Raw genomic sequence first — 21,373 nt, forward strand, 5'->3', positions numbered from 1 at the left:
ACATGTATATGTGTGGCTGATTCACTTTGCTGTACAGCAGAAACTAACACAACATTGTAAACCAACTATACTACAATAAAAATTTAAAAAAATAAAGATATGGATAGGTATTTTGTCTAGGTAGAAGTTTCATAGAACTCATCAGATTCTCAAAGGTATCTGTGATCCAGGAAAGGTGATGAAGCACTTAACAATTGGGTTCCAATGTTGTTGGGATAAATTGTAATTCCTTACCAGCCAAGGCCTTTTGCAAGGATTGGCTCACCCCAATCCCCACTCCTAACCCTATCTCCCACCACTTGATACTGTAAATCTCCCAATGGAGCCAGGCCCATGAGGGCTTGAGTGACTGTCACCTTCTGTTCTTTCCTTCTCTAAGAGCTTTGATTCTCTAATAGCCACACAATTTAAAATTCTATTCTCAAGCACTTTTCATAAGTCTAAGCCCAAACCACCATTTAAGACTCCCTTAAGCCTCAGAAAAAAACTTTATAGTTTTCCTTCAGATTTTAGAAAACCTTATATATTATTATCTGCATTTATCACACTTAAGATGTATTTAATTCATGATGTACACATTTTTTCCTCAATATAGTTAAAATCATTATAGATAAGAACTGCCTCTTACATGACTTGGTATTGCTCTGTCATCAAGGAAAATGATAATCATATAGTATGTTCTCAACCATTCTCTGGTGAAGTCAGTAAATACTTATTGAGCCCCTCCTGTGTGTCAGGCTGGATTTCTTGAAGTGAACACATCTGGCAGAAATTATTGTACATTAAAGTGCAGAAGATAGATAAATAAGATTAAGTAAATGTACAATATGTTGAGTGCTAAGGAGAAAAATATAAAGCCACTAATAAGAATAGTAGATGCCCAATATGCAACTGGAGATCAGTGGAGAAGTAGCTCAGAAAGAATGAAGGGATGGAGCCAAAGCAAAAACAACACCCAATTGTGAATGGGACTGGTGATAGAAGCAAGATTCGATGCTGTAAAGAGCAATATTGCATAGGAACCTGGAATGTTAGGTCCATGAATTAAGGCAAATTGGAAGTGCTCAAATTGGAGATGGCAAGAGTGAACATCAACATTCTAGAAATCAGTGAACTAAGATGGACTGGCATGGGTGAATTTAACTCAGATGACCATTATATCTACTACTGTGGGCAGGAATCCCTCAGAAGAAATGGAGTAGCCATCATAGTCAACAAAAGAGTCTGAAATACAGTACATGAATGCAATCTCAAAAACAACAGAATGATCTCTGTCCGTTTCCAAGGCAAACCATGCAATATCATGGTAATTCAAGTCTATGCCCCAACCAGTAATGCCGAAGAAGCTGAAGTCAAACAGTTCTATGAAGACCTACAAGACCTTCTAGAACTAACACCCAGAAAAGATGTCCTTTTCATTGTAGGGAACTGGAATGCAAAAGTAGGAAGTCAAGAAATACCTGGAGTAACAGGCAAATTTGGCCTTGGAGTACAGAATGAAGCAGGGCAAAGGTTAATAGAGTTCTGCCAAGAGAACACACTGGTCATAGCAAACACCCTCTTCCAACAACACAAGAAAGACTCTACACATGGACATCACCAGATGGTCGACATCAAAATCAGATTGATTATATTCTTTGCAGTGAAAGATGGAGAAGCTCTATACAGTCAGCAAAAATGAGAATGGGAGCTGACTGTAGCTCAGATCATGAACTTCTTATTGCCAAATTCAGACTTAAATTGAAGAAAGTAGGGAAAACCACTAGACCATTCAGATATGATGTAAATCAGATCCCTTATGACTATACAGTGGATTGAGAAATAGATTTAAGGGACTAGATCTGATAGACACCGTGCCTGATGAACTATGGATGGAGGTTCATGACATTGTACAGGAGACAGGAATCAAGACCATCCCCAAGAAAAAGAAATGAAAAAAAAAGCAAAATGGCTGTCTGAGGAAGCCTTACAAATAGCTGTGCAAAGAAGAGAAGTGAAAAGCAAAGGAGAAAAGGAAAGATATACCCATTTGAATGCAGAGTTCCAAAGAATAGCAAAGAGAGATAAGAAAGCCTTCCTCAGCTATCAATGAAAAGAAATAGAGGAAAACAATAGAATGGGAAAGACTAGAGATCTCTTTAAGAAAATTAGAGATACCAAGGGAACATTTCATGCAAAGATGGGCTCAACACAGGACAGAAATGGTAGGGACCTAACAGAAGCAGAAGATATTAAGAAGAGGTGGCAAGAATACACAGAATTGTACAAAAAAGATCTTCATGACCCAGATAATCACCATGGTGTGATCACTCACCTAGAGCCAGACATCCTGGAATATGAAGTCAAGTGGGCCTTAGGAAACATCACTACGAACAAAGCTAGTGGAGGTGATGGAATTCCAGTTGAGCTATTTCAAATCTTGAAAGATGATGCTGTTAAAGTGCTGCACTCAATATGCCAGCAAATTTGGAAATCTCAGCAGTGGCCACAGGACTGGAAAAGATCAGTTTTCATTCCAATCCCAAAGAAAGGCAATGCCAAAGAATGGTCCAACTACCACACAGTTGCACTCATCTCACACGTTAGTAAAGTAATGCTTAAAATTCTCCAAGCCAGGCTTCAGCAATATGTGAACCATGAACTTCCAGATGTTCATGCTGGTTTTAGAAAAGGCAGAGGAACCAGAGATCAAATTGCCAACATCTGCTGGATCATGGAAAAAACAAGAGAGTTCCAGAAAAACATCTATTTCTGCTTTATTGACTATGCCAAAGCCTTTGACTGTGTGGATCACAATAAACTGTGGAAAATTCTGAAAGAGATGGGAATACCAGACCACCTGATCTGCCTCTTGAGAAATTTGTATGCAGGTCACGAAGCAACAGTTAGAACTGGACATGGAACAACAGACTGGTTCCAAATAGGAAAAGGAGTCCGTCAAGGCTGTATACTGTCACCCTGTTTATTTAACTTATATGCAGAGTACATCATGAGAAATGCTGGGCTGGAAGAAGCACAAGCTGGAATCAAGATTGCCGGGAGAAATATCAATAACCTTAGATATGCAGATGACACCACCCTTATGGCAGAAAGTGAAGAGGAACTAAAAAGCCTCTTGATGAAAGTGAAAGTGGAGAGTGAAAAAGTTGACTTAAAGCTCAACATTCAGAAAACGAAGATCATGGCATCCGGTCCCATCATTTCATGGGAAATAGATGGGGAAACAGTGGAAACAGTGTCAGACTTTATTTTTTGGGGCTCCCAAATCACTGCAGATGGTGACTGCAGCCATGAAATTAAAAGACGCTTACTCCTTGGAAGGAAAGTTATGACCAACCTAGATAGCATATTCAAAAGCAGAGACATTACTTTACCAACAAAGGTCCATCTAGTCAAGGCTATGGTTTTTCCAGTGGTCACCTATGGATGTGAGAGTTGGACTGTGAAGAAAGCTGAGCGCTGAAGAATTGATGCTTTTGAACTGTGGTGTTGGAGAAGACTCTTGAGAGGCCCTTGGACTGAAAGGATATCCAACCAGTCCATTCTAAAGGAGATCAGTCCTGGGTGTTCTTTGGAAGGACTGATGCTAAAGCTGAAACTCCAGTACTTTGGCCACCTCATGCGAAGAGTTGACCCACTGGTAAAGACCCTGATGCTGGGAGGAATTGGGGGCAGGAGGAGAAGGGAATGCCAGAGGATGAGATGGCTGGATGACATCACCGATGGATGTACATGAGTTTGGTTAAACTCCAGGAGTTGGTGATGGACAGTTGGTGATTCATGGAGTCGCAAAGAGTCAGACACGACTGAGCGACTGAACCGAACTGAAAAAGGAATAGGAAATGATTCCATGTATGCTTGTTTTGGGGCCAGGCAATTTTAGATGGAAGAAGGGCGGGGAGGAACTCATCAACGTGAAATTTTAGATGGAAGGAGGGCAGGGAAGAACTCATCAACATGGCTTTTGAGTAAATACCCAAAGGCAGTGGAAGAGTGAGCCATGTCAGTGTCTAGGAGAATAGAATTCTAGGCATAGGGAACAGCAAGTGCATATGCAGGAAATGATCTAGCCTGTCTGAGGAACATGAGGGGGGAGGCAAGAAATAAAATCAGAGAGTTAATGGGGAGCCAGAACATGTAGGGTATTATAGGTCACAGTTAAATCAGTGAAGTTTACTCCCTCGATAGGAGGGATTTGAGAAGGTTATGATGAAACATTTTACCAGATCACTGCAACAACTCTGCTGAGAATAGATTAACAAGGGCGAGGGTGGGAAGAGGGAAGCAGTTAGAAAGCTAATGGAGTGATCTGTGCAGGCTATGAGGAGGGGTTGGATTGAGGATAGTGTGAAGTGGCCAAATGCTGGATATATTTCCAACTAAGTGTTCTGTGAGGGTGAAAGAGTCATCAAAGTTGACCCCAAGTTTCTCTACTGAGCACTACAAGTTTGACCTTGTTATTGATTGTTGAAGAAGGGAGAACTATAAGACAAGTAGATGAGGTGGGGTAGTGTGATGGGGATGAATATCAGAAGGTCATTTTTGAACACTTGAGTCTTGCCATGACTCTCAGTAGAAATACTAGGTAAACAGATGGATCTAGAGTCTGAAGTTCAGGCAGGAGATCTGGGCAGGGCTTATAGAATTAGAAGATACCAACAAATGGCTGGTCTTTAAATCCATGAGATTGGATGAGATGAACACGTGTTTGTTGCTTGGATAAGATAGAATCAATTCTACTTTGTTTTCTTCTGGATCTTCTATTATAATTGTGCCTGGTTTGAATGAGAACTGTCATTGAAGAGTACTGAAGAGTAACACTCACCTCTTAAGGAATGTGGGCATGGGTTGTCTGTCAATCAAAAATCAGAATTGAAGTGAATCTCATGAAATGTTTTCAATCAGTTTATATTTGTCTTTATATTTGTGTGTGTTTCAGGCCAGACCTGTTTGATTGGAATAGTGTGGTTCGCCAGCAGTCAGCTACACAACGACTGGAACATGCATTCAACATTGCCAAATATCAATTAGGCATAGAGAAACTACTGGATCCTGAAGGTTGGTGCATTTCTAAACTGCTACTGTTTTTAGCACAGTTTAAAGTTTATCGGCTCAGACCTCACATTTTCACAAACTAAGCACAAACTAGAAACTGTGCATTGTGTTTTTCTGTATTCCAGGTGTATTTAAAATGTTTTGCCTTCCTGAAATGTATTATGAATCATCACATATGATCTTAGTTCTCAAATCCCAATATCTGAAACTAAAATATAAAAGTTTAGAAAAAGACACAAGCCTTTAGAATGTGTATGCTTCACAGATGAAGTATACTATGTTTAGAGTACACTGACTCCAAACAATTCTAAAAAGTTCATGTTTTGCTTTTTCTACCAAGAGATTTGATACACGAATCGGCTGTAATTAGTTAACTACTCTTGGCACTTTCATTCATATACTGTATAAAAGGCAACATGGTTTACTGTTTAAATCAGGGAATCTTTTCCTGGTGCTGATTCTGTTGTAATTGGTTACTGTAGGGGAAGTCCTCCATTGACTAGTTATTCTTTTTCTGCTTCTTTAGTTGATGGGCAGCACTGTATTTATGGGGTCTTCCCTGTAGCTCAAATGGTAAAGAATCTGCCTGCAATGTAGGAGACCCAGGTTTGATTCCTGGATCAGGAAGATCCTCTGGAAAAGGGAATGGCAGTCCACTTCAGTATTCCTCTCTGGAATCCCATGGACAGAGGAGCCTGGCAGGCTACAGTCCATGGGATTGCAAAGATTTGGACATGACTGAGCAACTAACACTACTACTACTGTATTGATATTTTTATAATATTCAGATCAGATCAGTTGCTCAGTCATGTCCGACTCTTTGCGACCCCATGAATCACAGCACGCCAGGCCTCCCTGCCCATCACCAACTCCCGGAGTTCACTCAGACTCACGTCCATCGAGTCAGTGATGCCATCCAGCCATCTCATCCTCTGTCGTCCCCTTCTCCTCCTGCCCCCAATCCCTCCCAGCATCAGAGTCTTTTCCAATGAGTCAACTCTTCGCATGAGGTGGCCAAAGTACTGGAATTTCAGCTTCAGCATCATTCCTTCCAAAGAAATCCCAGGGCTGATCTCCTTCAGAATGGACTGGTTGGACGTAAATTCCATCCTTATGTTTGGTGCTGCGTAGTCATATCTACAAACATGTGGATTAGAGGGATAATAATTCCTGACCTCTGCTTTTCTTCTAGCCTATGAGGCACTTTTTAATCTGCCAACTTCTTTGAAATTGCAAGCTATATTCTCTTTACTGAGGCTTTACCACACTCTAAACCCAGAAGTTGGAGAAGCTGTATCAGTGGGATTGATTATCTGTGATATATTAATAATTCAAGATGATATTTGAGTAGGGTTATATAATTCTTCCATCTTGGGAATATTGAATCAATCCCAAATCAGGAGATCCTTGAGTGGTGATCATGGGTCCCATCAGGAAAAGTTCCAAAATAACTCAGAGGATAGCCTTTCACTGGTGAATTTATCATCAACCAGAATCTATTACTTAGTGTTACAGATCTAGAAACCTGATTGCCTTATCTTATTCATAGCAGACCTATATTATTGGTGGGTCTTATTCATGGCAGACCCATAGTGGTGGGGGAGTTAATTTTAAACAAAACAAGATTTAAAAAAATGACATAATCAAAATGGAAGCTCAGATATTATAAATGAGATATTTAACAATCACGAGAACCAGAATAATCATATCTAATTGACCCCTGTATATGGACTTCGGAAGGGAAAATTATAGCAATGCAAATGTGTTTGTGAAGTGGGAATCAGATTAAGTATACTAGAAATGTTTCCTCTCCTTTAGATAATACATACCTCTAACCTCTTCTTATTGCTTCAATAGATAGATGGTCAGTGTCCTTCCAGTCTCTGTTTAGCTCTAAGGGAGAAATTGTATCAATCATATTTCCTTGTCTTGCAAGATGGGGGAGGGTTACTTCACTATTAACTCCTAGTACCAATATATGTATTTTTTCATACTCCAGTGAGGTAGAGATGCAGACATAATGAAAATATGAACTCTAGTTCCTGAGGATGAGAGCTATAGTGTGTGAACCTGAAGGATAAGCCTGTTAGTAGTTTTTTTTTGTTTTGTTTTGTTAAATCTGCATATGGTCATTTCTTTCATCTGATATATATGCTCAAGTTATTCTTGTGTGTGCCCTCTCCTTTCATAAAATAGTAAGTTTAAAATATATCTTTTCCTTGTTGAGTTATAAAATGGCTTTTGATCTCTAAGTCCTCCTTTGAATAGTGAAGTAAGCGGATCCAGAATAGACATCCAAATCATAATTGGAAAGTAGATTGATATGCCTATAATCAGAAAAAGGCAGTTAAATAATGTATTTTATAGCATAAAAGAGCCTGATATGCCCAATTCCATTTTCCTAAGTGGCAAGTATGTGTCAAAATGCACATCATATAGGCTTGTAGGAACACCCTCAACACAGTAAAGAAATTACCCTCCAATTAAAAATAAATAAATTTAAAAACAAAGGGAAAAAATACCTCAAACCTGACAATTTGAAGTCAACCAAACACAGTATGAAATACAAGCTGATTAATAAAGATCAAACCACTGGTTATAGTTTCATTTTGCCAATGAACTCTTGGATCTGAAAACTTTTGCTGTTTAGGACTCCCTTCCGAGTCAAAGAGCATTCCATTTCCTAAAATGGTTTATTAAAGTTTTTTTATGGATTTCAATAAGGTAAAGATTAAGTATAAATCTTAATGTTTTTTAGCTATCTATCAGTTACCCCCAGTGTGTTAGGGAAATACTCAAATGTGCATTCAAAGACTTAAGTCTTAGATTGTAAGAGATACTATTCTGTCTTTGTGATTAACTAATTAGAAAATAAAAATCCCAATGATTTAGGTAATTTTTTCTTTTAATTATCATTGATATCATCTGTTGAAAATACATTGAGCTATAATTTTTTAATGCACATTTGTGTATTTCCCTAACACACTGGCAGACTCATAGACTTCTTGCATGCCCTGTATGGCATTGCTGACTCGATGGACGTGAGTCTGAGTGAACTCTGGGAGTTGGTGATGGACAGGGAGGCCTGGTGTGCTGCGATTCATGGGGTCGCAAAGAGTTGGACACGACTGAGCGACTGATCTGATCTGATCTGATAGTAATTACCTTTGAGAAGTTCATATTTTTATTTAACCACATATTGGTCCTTTAGCTTATACATGATGATTTCGGCTATTTTTCAAAGCAATTTTCTTTTCATATCTAATATGCCCCTTAGGAGGCTAATGAAACATTCAGCTTTGCATTTGGGGAGATATTTATTATTGGGGGATTGAAGTTACATTTGGTTTAAAGAAATACCCACCCAAAAATGTCTTTAGAATTTTAAACATATGCTTTGTTGATTGGGTTGATTTACAAATTAAACAAGTCATTGAAATATAATTTGGAGCTTTTCATATCTTGTGTATATCGACTTTGGTATGCTTCGTTTGACCTTAACTGTTGTTTTGAGGCCTGAGGTTTGGTTTTAAGTGGAATTGCCTTTTAAAATGAGTAGCAATAGGCATTAGCATAACCAATTTCAGGAGCTATTTCTGGTAGTTTAAATGTTAACATATGCAAAAATAAGTACTACTAAGGTAAAATTATTTAATACTTTATGCGTCTTTATGCTCATAGATATAAAAGGTTTATCTCCTTCCAAACATATCCTATTGTGAGTCATTCGATTCATTTTCTCTTATGATTTCCCTATAAGACACACACAGTAGTGCTTTGTGGGTTTCATATGCATTGTTTGCTTCCCTGAGTTTCAAACAAATTGGTTTGTTTGCAGATCCACACAATACTTTATGCATTAAAAGAGTGCTTTGTCAGCTTTTCCTTGTGAATAGCAAAGTGAAGATGCTCTTCTTAAAGAAATAAAAAAAAAAAAAACAAAATCAGGGATAAAAATATATGCCAGTTCTAGATGACTTTTGACTATAGTAAGTCATTTCCATCTGGGATGTGCAAGATGATGCTCACATCATCCATGGTTTACCAGACTGACTTTAGAATGAAAAATTAATGACAGGAGTAAAATTTGATGAACACTAGGGCTTTCAAGAAATATTTATGACCTCAAAATGACATTAACAAGCCAATTAGTTTGGTTTTAATCCACTTCATTTTCCCAGGGTGAGGATGGTGACACAGAGTCTATTTTCTGCCTGGCTAATCTGTGCATCGCTCTTGAGTTGCTTTTAGAGCCTACCTTTCCAAGAATTAGCTCTTCTTTTTTAAAGTTTTCTTCCTGAATGGTTTCTGACTTCACTTGACCTGCATGCAGTTGATTAGTCTTCAGAAAGTAATCAAGAGAAGATATATAGCTTTTGTTGTAAAAGAAAGTCCTTAAGACTTCTTTTTAGGTGGTTTGAGCAAGTAGTGTGCTTTTTTTTTGTTTCTATCCTTCTTCCGTTCATCACATTTTGATACCATTAACAATAAGAATGCTAATAAGTAATTTACACTAAGCTAAAGTGGAAAGAGAAAACCAACTCAGATGGATCTTGTTAATGTAAATAACTCGAGCTTTTTATGGACAGGCACACTCATTTCATATCATTTAGACTGTTTTTTTTTTTTTTTTTTTCCTAGAACCCATTGTGAAATACCTTGGTTTTCAGAGAATGTAATGAGGTTGAAATATACTGGTGTTTCTTATGTGTATAACATTTCAAGTAGAAGTTATTATTGTAAATATATGACACACTTTACCACCAAACTCTCTGCAGTACAAAATGTTCTTTTTCCCCATATATTAAAGTATTTTAATAGTACATATTGAATTAAAATGGCCATTGCCTTTTTGATGGCAAAGCAACAAAATATATATATTCTTTTGTATTACTGATTAATATTGTTATCTCTGGCAGAGTGGTTTTAGAGATATTATAAATTGTAATTATCTAATAGGAAATCTCAAGTTTTTTGGATAACAGTTCTTAGTCTACCTATTTTGCTATGGAAAATAGAAAATATCATCAACTGCTTTTACAGATATGATAACAGAATGAAAGAAAGTGAAAGTGAAGTCGCTCAGTCGTGTCTGACTCTTTGCGACCCCATGAACTGTAGCTCACCAGGCTCCTCAGTCTATGGAATTTTCCAGGCAAGAGTACTGGAGTGGGTTGCCATTTCCTTTTCCAGGGGATCTTCCCAACCCAGGGATCGAACCCAGGTCTCCTGCACTGCAGGCAGACACTTTACTGTCTGAGCCACCAGGGAAGCCTATTATATCAACAGGAGACCAGTTTTTCCAGGGTTTCTTTTTAAAGGAAGCATTAAAATTTGATCATTAGAGCCGAATTATATCATTTAATGGTGTTAAGTAATAATAATGAAAATATTTCTTTAATTTTGAACTTCAGTAGATTGCAGTTGAAATGAATAAATTAGAGATGGCATTATTGTATTAGCAAAGGAATGGGCAACATTAGATTTAGTGTTGGCATCTTATTTGCTTAATGTATATTCAGCACAACCTTTTAGTAAAGGAATTTGGGAAATATTGTGTTAAATTATTTAAATATATACTTTGATTAGCATTGATTAGAACAGAAAATAGCATTGACTGTCTATTGCCACTTTAATATAATTTAATGCATTTGAGTTACGATTACTTTAGCTGAGTATCTGGAGGCATCCTCAAATTTATCATTGCTACTATATAAGAAAGATCTTTGAGGGGCAGGGAGGCAGTACTTTGTAATACATAGCAAAATAAATAGATGAAAACTTTCTATGTGGGTAAAAAGGTTACCAATATTAGTAAATAAATATTAGCATATAAATGAAGCTAAAGATACTGCATTAATATTGTGATAGAGGTAAATGTACTAACATTAAGATATTAGTGTTGTAATCTGTTTCCTGATCAAGAACTTTCAAATTGCTTATTGCAACAGAAATTTTAAAAATGGTTATGTTACTATACAGTTTCCAGTAACCTGAAATGCTAACAAAGCATATGAGACAGAGAGAGAGAGAGAGAGGAAGAGAAAGAGAGAATGAATCTCATGTTTATTTTTGATATCCTATCATCTACCTTTATTCTCAGTTCAGATAACCTAGCAAACGAATATTTTCAGGACAGTTTGAACGAATCACTAATAAATTGAAGTGATTCTTGTTCTGTTGATCCATTTCAATTGCTTGGATGACAGAAATAATTGAATGCAACCATCCCAAATTCAGCCATTTAGACAACTTGCAAAATATTAAAAAGGCAGTGTGTGTACATGGCGTGAATTTACTCTTTAAGTATTTTCTACTCATTTTTATGTTCTTTTTTAATTCATCACAATTTTGACCTTATGGAAAATAGTCGGCCAATTTATATATATTTTTAATCTCTGTTAGGAGTTTGTTAAAAGGAATATTATTCATTGTTAAGCAGTGGGCTTCCCAGGTGGCTCAGTGGTAAAGACTCCGCCTGCCAATGCAGGAAACACAAGAGACCCAGGTTCGATCCCTGGGTCAGGAAGATCTTCTGTAGAAGGAAATGGCAACCCAACCCAGTATTCTTGCCTGAAAAATCTCATGAGGAGCCTGGTGTGCTACAATCCATGGGGTAGCGAAGAGTCGGACACAACTCAGTGACTGAACACACACTGAAGTAATGTAGTTTCTTGCTAGGTTGTGGAACTTAAATAATGACATATAATCTAATCATGTGATTTAAGGTTTTCATCCTGGATGAGTGTCTTTAACAAATTTGTTCAGAAGTGTTTGAGTATAATCCTTGTCTATGTTACTAAGAATCTCTTTTTAATTACTTTACCAGGATGGTTTTTACAACTAGTTTTTATTTAAGTAGGGGCTTCCCTGGTGGCTCAGCTGGTAAAGAATCTGCCTGCAATGCCAGAGATCTGGGTTCGATCCCTGGGTTGGGATGATACCCTGGAGAAGGGAACAGCTACCCAATCCAGCATTCTGGCCTGGAGAGTTCCGTGGATGTATAGCCCATGGGGTCGCAAAGAGTCAGACATGAATGAAGGACTTTCACCTTATTTAAGTGGGGGAAACATAACATCCTATGCCTATGCAGTCACAATAAATAATATTGAATGACAGGCCATCTATAAATTCTTTAAACAGTTGGAAAATATGTCCACCGTGTTCCAGTGCTGAATGACATACAGTAGATATTTTGTGGATGGTGTCCCCAGGTATGTCATCACTAGGAATCCATTAGTCTGTTAAGGAAATATATTTGAAACAAAATTTGTTGTTCCTTTGTTACTGATTTTAATAAGACATATCTAATAAGTGAGATAGTAGCAATTATGAGTAAAGTTTTTTTGTAATTATTATTTGTATTATTTATCATGGGACAATGTAGAGTTAATTAAAAACATTTTAAATATTCAAATGATTATAGAAAATGATAAAATGGCATAAATAGTTTTGAAATTTATATGCAGTTTTAATAAAATCAGTGATGATGTTTGAAAGTAAAGCATATGTTCCTTATAGTTGGGATATTTTTGTTCATTTCACAGTCTTCAAAATGGAATTAGCTGTGTTTGATTAAAAAAATAGATGGTATCATAGAACTTTCAAATGAATATATGAAAACCTAAAAGCTGAGTGCTAAGAAAAATAGGTGTCAGGTTGGTACATATGTTTTCTGATTAAATCACATCTCTATATAAAAATACATGGGCCATTGAACAGCTAGAATATGAAATAAAAATGAAAATATATTAGTTACAATGGTATTTGGATAAAATAGTAATGAACTAGAGTCTTGGTGAATGCCATTTAATTTTTATAACAGGATAATTTAATTCTCATAAAAATGAAATTTAATTATTGTAAAGAATTATATAATCACAAGACTTAAGTGTAGTCTTGTGATTATACTAAAAACTAATATAGTATACTTTTATATTTATTTGCTTATGGCAAACTTGTGGAGTTAGTGGGTCATATGCTATCTCCTTGAGAGATGAGAAAACTGAAACAGCTATTAAATGATTGGGGAGGTTATGTATTATTAAAATTTAATAAGTTGGTTGAAATCAAGTATTTTTACTTTTTAGAAATAATCAATTGTTCTGCAGTATTATTCTTGTGAGATTTTAAAAAATATTGCTGGAAAGTTTCTACCTGAACTCAAAGTACTGTTTTTCCTAAAAATAATTTTCTTATTTATCACTAGTGATATAAATTAAAATATATGAAGTTCTTTTTGATGAAATCTAACGAAAATTTCAGTAAGACAACCATGTTTTAGGAACCTCACATTTGTTTTGTGCAGTAGTTCTTGGGCAGTTTATCTTTATTTTATAGATGGAAAAACTGAGGCTTAGAGAGCTTTACTAAGACCAGGATCACCCAGCCAATAGAAAGATGTGCAAAAATCAAATTCAGTTTTACCTCTCCTCAAAGTTGATATTCTTTCCAATGGGGTTGCTCAGTAAAATCACCTGGGGAGACTTATGAAAACATTGGGATTAGAGCTGATATTTTTATTTTATTGATTAATTTTTTTTATAATTTTTTTATTTTGTTATTATTTTTTTTGTTGGGCCCTGACATTAGAAATTTTTAAAAGCTCGTCAGGTGAGACTGTCATATAACTAAGGTAAAGTAGTTGCAATAGAACAATGGCTTCTGTAGATAAGTCTTTTTAGAGGATAAAACCCAGAATCTGTTGTACCAGGGTTTTAAAAAGATTTCTAGCATTTTCTTCCTCAAGAGGTGACTAAGCCTGCTGTTCAAATCTTCAGTTATTGGAGCATTGCTTATTGCTAACAGTCCTGTTGTTAATGAGAAATGGTTCGTCCACCAGATAAAATGGAAATAGACTAGCTGTCACGTAAGACTGGCTACCAAAAACATTCTCTTTTAGGATTAAGGGACTTACCTTATCTGCTGTCCACACAGCTCGCTCTCTCTCTCCATCCCTTCTGTTTATTACTCATGGACGTATTTGTGATAGAATGACGCTCTCACGCACACACTGATTCCACCAAAGGCTTGTCCCAGACAACCTGTGTGTGGAGGTCGTACCTGGCTTTCTGTCCTTTTATTTATTTGTTCTTTATACTCTTCCTCTCTCACTTTGATCCTAATTAGTGTCTCTGTGCCCTGTCATCAAGGGTTTGGTGATCCCTTTTTCAGCTAGTAAATCTCTCTTTCATTGGCACAGCTGATAAAGCCTCATTCCAGAGGAAATTTTTAATAATAACAAAGGGATAATAAAAGAAAAAACTGTTTAAAAGTGGCAGTGAAATAATTTTTTCACAGGACAAGTCTGTGATCCTATAAATCCATTTAAAAGAGGGAAATAGCTTTAGTTAACTTCATGATCTCTGATATTAATGCCAGAAATAGATTGACTTTAATCACAAGCCATTTATCTAGGATTAGTTTTGCTAAGCAGTCTGTTTTTCAGCCGAATATGACTTTTAGTGACAATATATAAGTCATTGGAGCCTGCAGTATCACTGTGGTTTTAAGGGATCAAATTGGCAATTTTACTCACAGATGCAATGGAATTCAGTCTAATACTACGTTGACTTAGCTGTATAGAAGGATACAAGGAAGAGATAAGCTGGAATCTTTATGACATTGAGTGGCCCAGAAGCACCCAGAATACACACATTTGCACCTTATGCACATGGGGTAGGAGCTAGGGTTCATGTGGGCCACTTGACACGAGGAAGCTCTATCCATGATTTCCCGCTAATAATGACAGTCCTTCTGCTAACAGAGGATAAAGGCTTGCATGTCAGTACACAGCCCCTCCTCATAAGCCTAAGAGCAGTCGTACTTAGCCAACAAAAGTGGCACGACTTTACCAGTTGTCTCAGCTCCCTAGTTCTTGGAAAACACAATTCTCCAGTCATTTTCCCAGGAAAGCTTAGACCTGATTTTAACCTTTTATTCCTAGAGCCAACTAGTCTTGGGTTGAAATCCAGTTTTTGCATTTAATTATTTATATGGTGCTGGGAAACTTTCTGAGCCTCGGTTTTGCTCATTGTGCAAAGTTGAATCAATGATATATACCTGATAGAGTTACTGTAAGGATTAAGTTGAATAATGTGTGTATGTGCTCAGTCCTGCCTGACTCTTTTGCAGTCCCATGGACTATAGCCATCGGATTCTCTAGGCAAGAATACTGGAGTGGGTTACCATTTCCTTTTCTAACCCGTGTCTCTTGCATCTCCTGCCTTGGCAGGTGGATCCTTTACCTCTGCACTGCCTGGTTCCCATCAGTTAAGCAATACCTGGTGCTAGTGGTAAAGAACCTGCCTGCCAATGCAGGAGACACAAGAGATGTGGGTTCAATCCCTGGGTCGGGAAGATCCCCTGGAGGAAAGCATGGCAACCCACTCCAGTATTCTTGCCTGGAGAATCCCATAGACAGAGGAACCTGGTGGGCTACAGTCCATGGGGTTGCAAAGAGTCAGACATGACCGAAGTGACTTAGTACACACGCACAGGCATTCGGAAATAGCAGCTAAAACATATGTCAAGTGTCTGGAATATTGAGGAAATTAAATGTTACTTCACTTTGTATTCCTATAAATTGTCTTGATTAGAGAGAGCTGATCTTCCTAATTATTTTGCTTTCCTCCAGGATAAATGCTGACTTTCCCCATATTAAATAATTCCCCATGTTAAATCTTCCTGTTTTTCCTGTGAACTTCCCATTCATTCCAATTTCCTGATCTGAGAGATTTTCTGGTTCACAGCTTTATTTCTGCGTCATAGCCCTTGACGTCCTTGAGTTCCAGAATATAATCTAATATTTCACAACAAACTTAAACTACATCTTGAATTCATCAGTGGTGGCATTGCACACACATGGCACACACACATGTACACATGCACATACATAGACTCGATTACACTAAAGATTCTAAACAAGTCTCCTTAAGACTGGTTCATAATTATAATACATGTTTCCTATAATTGTCATGGTATTTGTCAGGTGCTGATTAGCATACTTGCGAAAATACAGTTTTCCATCTGCAACCATAACTTTATTTAATGACATGTGGGTGGTTGAACTGGTTCCCAAGAATCTAAGGAACTTTCTTGTCTTCTGAAACCCAGAGTAGTCTTTGTACGGGAATGTTTATGTGCTCTGGTGTAATGTTTACTGTGCATTTATAAGGGCTGGCACAGTAACTAACATTTTATAAACATAATTTTATTTTATTCTCACGGCAACCTCAGGAAGAGGACACTATTATGATGACCATTTACAACTACAAAGCTTAAGAAACTTGTTCACATCTTTCAGCTCGTGGGTTGGAGTTGAGAGTCCCTGCTTGTAACTACTACAGAAAATAGTTGTAATGCAGAATATTTCTGTATTTCCTCCCTGATTTTTTTCTTTGCATTAATTATTACAGACCTAATTGACTTTCTTTGAAAATAGAGGGACATTAATCAGTTGCTTCCAATTGTGCTGGAAATAAATGTAAAAATCATACAAATGGGAGTCCAGACTAAGAGAGATACTGGATTCCATGTCTATACTATGATATCTCCCTCAGAGAATACTAAAATAATTAATCAAAGTGGAAAGATGTTTACAAATCTTGTGAGTTTGGGATCATATCCAAGCCACACTAGAGTTATCAAAGGGAAACACTAACCAGTTATGAATATATACCCTTCTGTTCTGTCTCTTCTTAACTCTAGATGGCAAAAGCATCACTTAAGGTATGTCAAAATATCTATCGCAAATATCTCCTCATTGGTTTGTGATGTAAACATTTCTTAAATACCGTCTAAAATATTGATTAGCAAAAATAGAGGGAGAGACAAGGAGAGAAAGAGTCCTAAGAAGGACTAAATAAATACGTACATTTTACCTAGACTTGAATATCTAAGTTTCTCTGTGTGGCACAGTTCTTTGTGTGGATATATTATTTGAGTCAGTTGAGAACTTGGGTCTGTATAGAAGCAGCTGGACAAGTGAGCACTTTGGAAAAGTGTTTTAGAAACGGTTTCATTAGTGTTCTAGCAGTAGAGGTGCTATAGGCGAAAGCGTTTAAAGTGGAATGAGTCCATGTATACGCCTCAGGAAAAGGAGTGGCTCTTTTGTGATCTCTTGAGAACTCTTTTATTTAAAATTAATGCTATTCAGTAGGCAAGAGTATGTGGTGGAGCCCTTGATAAATGTACCTCATATCACCCAGAACATAATAGTAGACCGTGATAATGGTGTAGTTGTTGCTAACCAAAGGGAGTCTGAGCATATGTAGCAGGAAGTGGGGAAAGACTAGCCTAGAATAATAAGAATCATTGAGCACTTGGGTATTTGGAGAACCTCAGTTCAAGAAGCAGGTTTCAAAAGGCGAAAAATAAGGACAAATCCCACCTACTTCAGAATATAGCAAGTATAAAAATTAGTAAGGTATAAGCTCCTGAATAAAAACATTAAATTAATTTATGTAATTTTCTCTGCACTATTTTATCTTCAGCTTTCCTTCCGCTGAAATATAAAAAAAGTGCATATGAAGAATGAGGAAAAACCATAAAATATAGAATATTAAGAAACTAGAAGACAAATTAATCTTCACTTTGTCATGACACAAATAAATCTGATGGTTTATAATATTAGTTGCAGCAAGATTTTAGTAATATATGATGCAGTGAAAGTGTGAATGTGAGAGTGTTAGTTGCTCAGTTGTGTCTCTTTGCAACCCCATGGACTGTAGCCCACCAGGCTCCTCTGTCCATGGGGATTCTCCAGGCAAGAATGTCCTCCCCCAGGGATATGATGCAGTTTCTATTAAATGATAATATCTCTGTGTCTGTGTATTCATAGTAAGTGGAAGCATATATTTTAAGCAAAAAATATTGCAAAAGGAAAAATAATAACTTCTACATTTACTTTAGTCCTAATATATACTGGTAAGGTAACCAGTGACTAAGCACACACACATAGCCAGTGCTTGAAGGAATGCTTTCATTTGTTTAAAGTACTTTTTTCTGAGATTGATCAAGAGGCCCTTAAAAACCATTATAATTCTGAGAACTGTAATCTTGCGGAAGAAATAGAAACTTTTGACATTAGACTTTACTGTCAGAACCTGAACAGTGGTTGCCAATTCCAGCCAATTTCAGCCAATTCCAGCATTATTATAGAGCAATTCTTTTACTGGGTTGACTGTATATAGATGAATCTAAAAATGAAATAAAAAAAAGGATTATTTTATAGAGCTCAAATGTTGGACAAGTAGCTAGATAGACTTGGATTTTGTTTTTCCAATGAGTATATCTACCCACACAACTAATAATCTAGGAATCTTGGAGCTTCTACTTCTATTTCTGACATTGTAATTTGTCTCAGACACTAAAGAAGCTTTTAAAATTTAGTTGCCTTGGGGTCATTATTTTATCAAGTAGAAATTCATTTTAAGTCATCAAACTCTTTTTGATTTACAACTTTACGTAAGAAAGGGTGTTGTATACTCCACATGTATAAAAAAGAAAAAGTATAGAATCTTCCAAGGAATGGATAATTCAGTATGGGCCAAAAAGGAAGTACATGGGTAATTATTATACATGACAGAATGTGACCTCATCCACAAAAATTGTTACGTATAGTCAGTTCAGTTCAGTCGCTCAGTCGTGTCTGACTCTGTGACCCCATGAATCACAGCACGCCAGGCCTCCCTGTCCATCACCAACTCCCAGAGTTCACTCAGACTCACGTCCATCGAGTCAGTGATGCCATCCAGCCATCTCATCCTCTGTCGTCCGCTTCTCCTCCTGCCCCCAATCCCTCCCAGCATCAGAGTCTTTTCCAACGAGTCAACTTTTCTCATGAGGTGGCCAAAGTATCAGAGTTTCAGCTTCAGCATCAGTCCTTCCAATGAACACCCAGGACTGATCTCCTTTAGGATGGACTGGTTGGATCTCCTTGCAGTCCAAGGGACTCTCAAGAGTCTTCTCCAACACCACAGTTCAAAAGCATTAATTCTTCGGCGCTCAGCCTTCTTCACAGTCCAACTCTCACATCCATACATGACCACTGGAAAAACCATAGCCTTGACTAGATGGACCTTTCTTGGCAAAGTAATGTCTCTGCTTTTCAATATGCTATCTAGGTTGGTCATAACATATAGTAGAATATTTTTTAAAGTATTTAAACATGCTCAAGGACAGTATCCCCTTCTAATATATGTCTATGTCCAGTGAAAATGTGGATGGATCATAATCTTTTAGGTAGAATATTGAATAAATTAAAATCCACTGGATCTGTACAGTTGTCCTTGCTCTGCTTCCTTATTTTAATTCTCTGGAATTAAATACAACAATATATAAACAGAGAAGGTGATTTTGGAGCAGGAACCTAACCTGCTGTTCTGTTTCCTTATTTCTTTCAAAGTCCATTGATTTCTTAAGTAATAAACTCTTTCACCATTTTGAATGAGGTTTGGTAGATGCTGCTATATTTTTAATACATGTGATTTCTGATAAACTATTCTGGATTTTTTGGTCATTTGTTTAAACCTGTTCTTTAGGATTGATGCCAGCTTACTTCGGTAAAAGTCATTGTGAATCTGCACGTGTGCACGTGCATGCACATATGACAGATACTCATAGGTTTGAACAGGGGTTTTTTTAAAGTTAAACCTAGTAAGATGAATCACCTCCAATGTGAGAAAAAGCTCTTTAGACTATTTTAAAGTCAACATGGAGAAGAGAAATTGGCCTATAATGCACCTTTGATTCTTAACCTTTTTGAGAGTTATCGAAGAGATGCTTCTCTATAAAGTTAACATATATTGACCATAAAATATATAAGGGAGGATGTCTACGTATAAAACTTAGAAAACGGTTTAGTGGGAACAGTTGTTTTATTAGCCTTCTGCTCTTTAATGACTGAGACCATCCTGGGGCTATTTAAAAGATGATTTAATTTGTCCTCTAAACACATGGATGAGTTCACAGTGTTCTTTTTTTCTCCTTGAATCGACCATGTCTGCATTGATATTAAAAGCATGGATCAGGAATCTTTGTAATAATAAATCAGTCTTTTAAATGACTTGAAGTTGGTAATTTAAACTGCTTTAAACATAGATAAAATGAGTATTATAAATATTTGTAGCGAAATATTCCATAAACTTTCTACTTCACAATTAAAGGTTGTTTCAAGTGTAATTTTATTGTGAACTGTACTTGGGTATAACCTCAGTTTTTATGTAGTATCTATACCATTATGTTCTTCATGAAAATGATCAGTGGAACAAATAATCTTCCTAGAGATAACCTCTTCAAGTTTGCCCTAGATCAATAAATGATGCTATCATCTATTTGCTCAGCTGCTCCAAGCAAAATCTATACATCATCCTTTCACCAATCCCTGTTATCTCTAATTTTCAATTCATTCATGATGCCTTGTGGGTTATACTTTCAGAATAGATCACTAAGTCTTCACTGTCTCTCCCTCTTTACAGCCACCACTCTAGGTCAGAGTTGTCATCTTTTGACCACAGGAAGTACTTGCTAATTGCCAACTCTGCTTCCATTCTGGTTCTACCCTTAGTACCTTTATGCACAGCATCTAGGATGGTATCACACGATTCAAGTCCTTCACATTTGCTCTCCCAACTGTGTGGGTGCTTTTCTTTCACACTACATTTCACAGCCAAGGGAAATGAGCCCCAGAAAGATTTTGTACTTTTGCAAACTACTGTCAGAATAGCATGCTCCTGTGGTCCTAGGTCATGTTAAACAAGTCTCCTGTTTTAAATCTGTCCTTATGTTATTTCATATTATGCACACTGCATTTGAGAGCAGTTTTTTTTTTCTTTTATATTCTAGTGGTTTCTAATCATAATATCAAGTGGATATATGAGAAACGAAATATTTTTCATTAATAGCTGTTAATGGAGAGCATAACCTGTGAACTTATCTGTCTTATATTTCATCTACCTTATGAAAATGTTGTCTTCATAATTTTTGTTGAAATATATTCAAAATTGTTTTTTTTTTTTAAATTACCATGTTGCTAGTCAATATTTAACTGAAATGTGGATTAGGCAAATTACATAATAACTTCCTTTCTTATCTGGTAGCCCACATGAATATTGAGAGTATTAAGATATTAATTAAGGTATCTGCTGTCCTCTGAGGAGAATATGATCTATTTGTAGAATAAAGACAAAGCACAGCAGAAATATCTAATTTTATTTCTGTCAAGAGTGGTTTAGATGATATTTACTTACACCTTAAAAGTTTTAGTTGAATGTTCTTCCATTTCACCTAGTTTAATCTCTTAGGTAAGAGAGGTAAA

General features: G+C 36.7%; 1 protein-coding gene across 6 annotated transcripts in view; it reads left to right on the top strand.

Annotated features, from left to right (window-relative positions):
* The window catches only part of DMD (dystrophin), a 2,671,852-nt gene that overhangs the window by 860,881 nt on the left and 1,789,598 nt on the right, over positions 1–21,373 (top strand). For all 6 annotated transcript variants that reach the window (XM_070365439.1, XM_070365442.1, XM_070365443.1 and 3 more), the window contains one exon: positions 4,940–5,058. In XM_070365439.1, coding sequence (XP_070221540.1) covers positions 4,940–5,058 — 119 coding nt within the window. The remainder of the gene's footprint in view (positions 1–4,939; positions 5,059–21,373) is intronic.

The sequence above is a fragment of the Bos mutus genome, chromosome X, assembly GCF_027580195.1.
Source record: "Bos mutus isolate GX-2022 chromosome X, NWIPB_WYAK_1.1, whole genome shotgun sequence".
Taxonomy (NCBI): Eukaryota; Metazoa; Chordata; class Mammalia; order Artiodactyla; family Bovidae; genus Bos; species Bos mutus.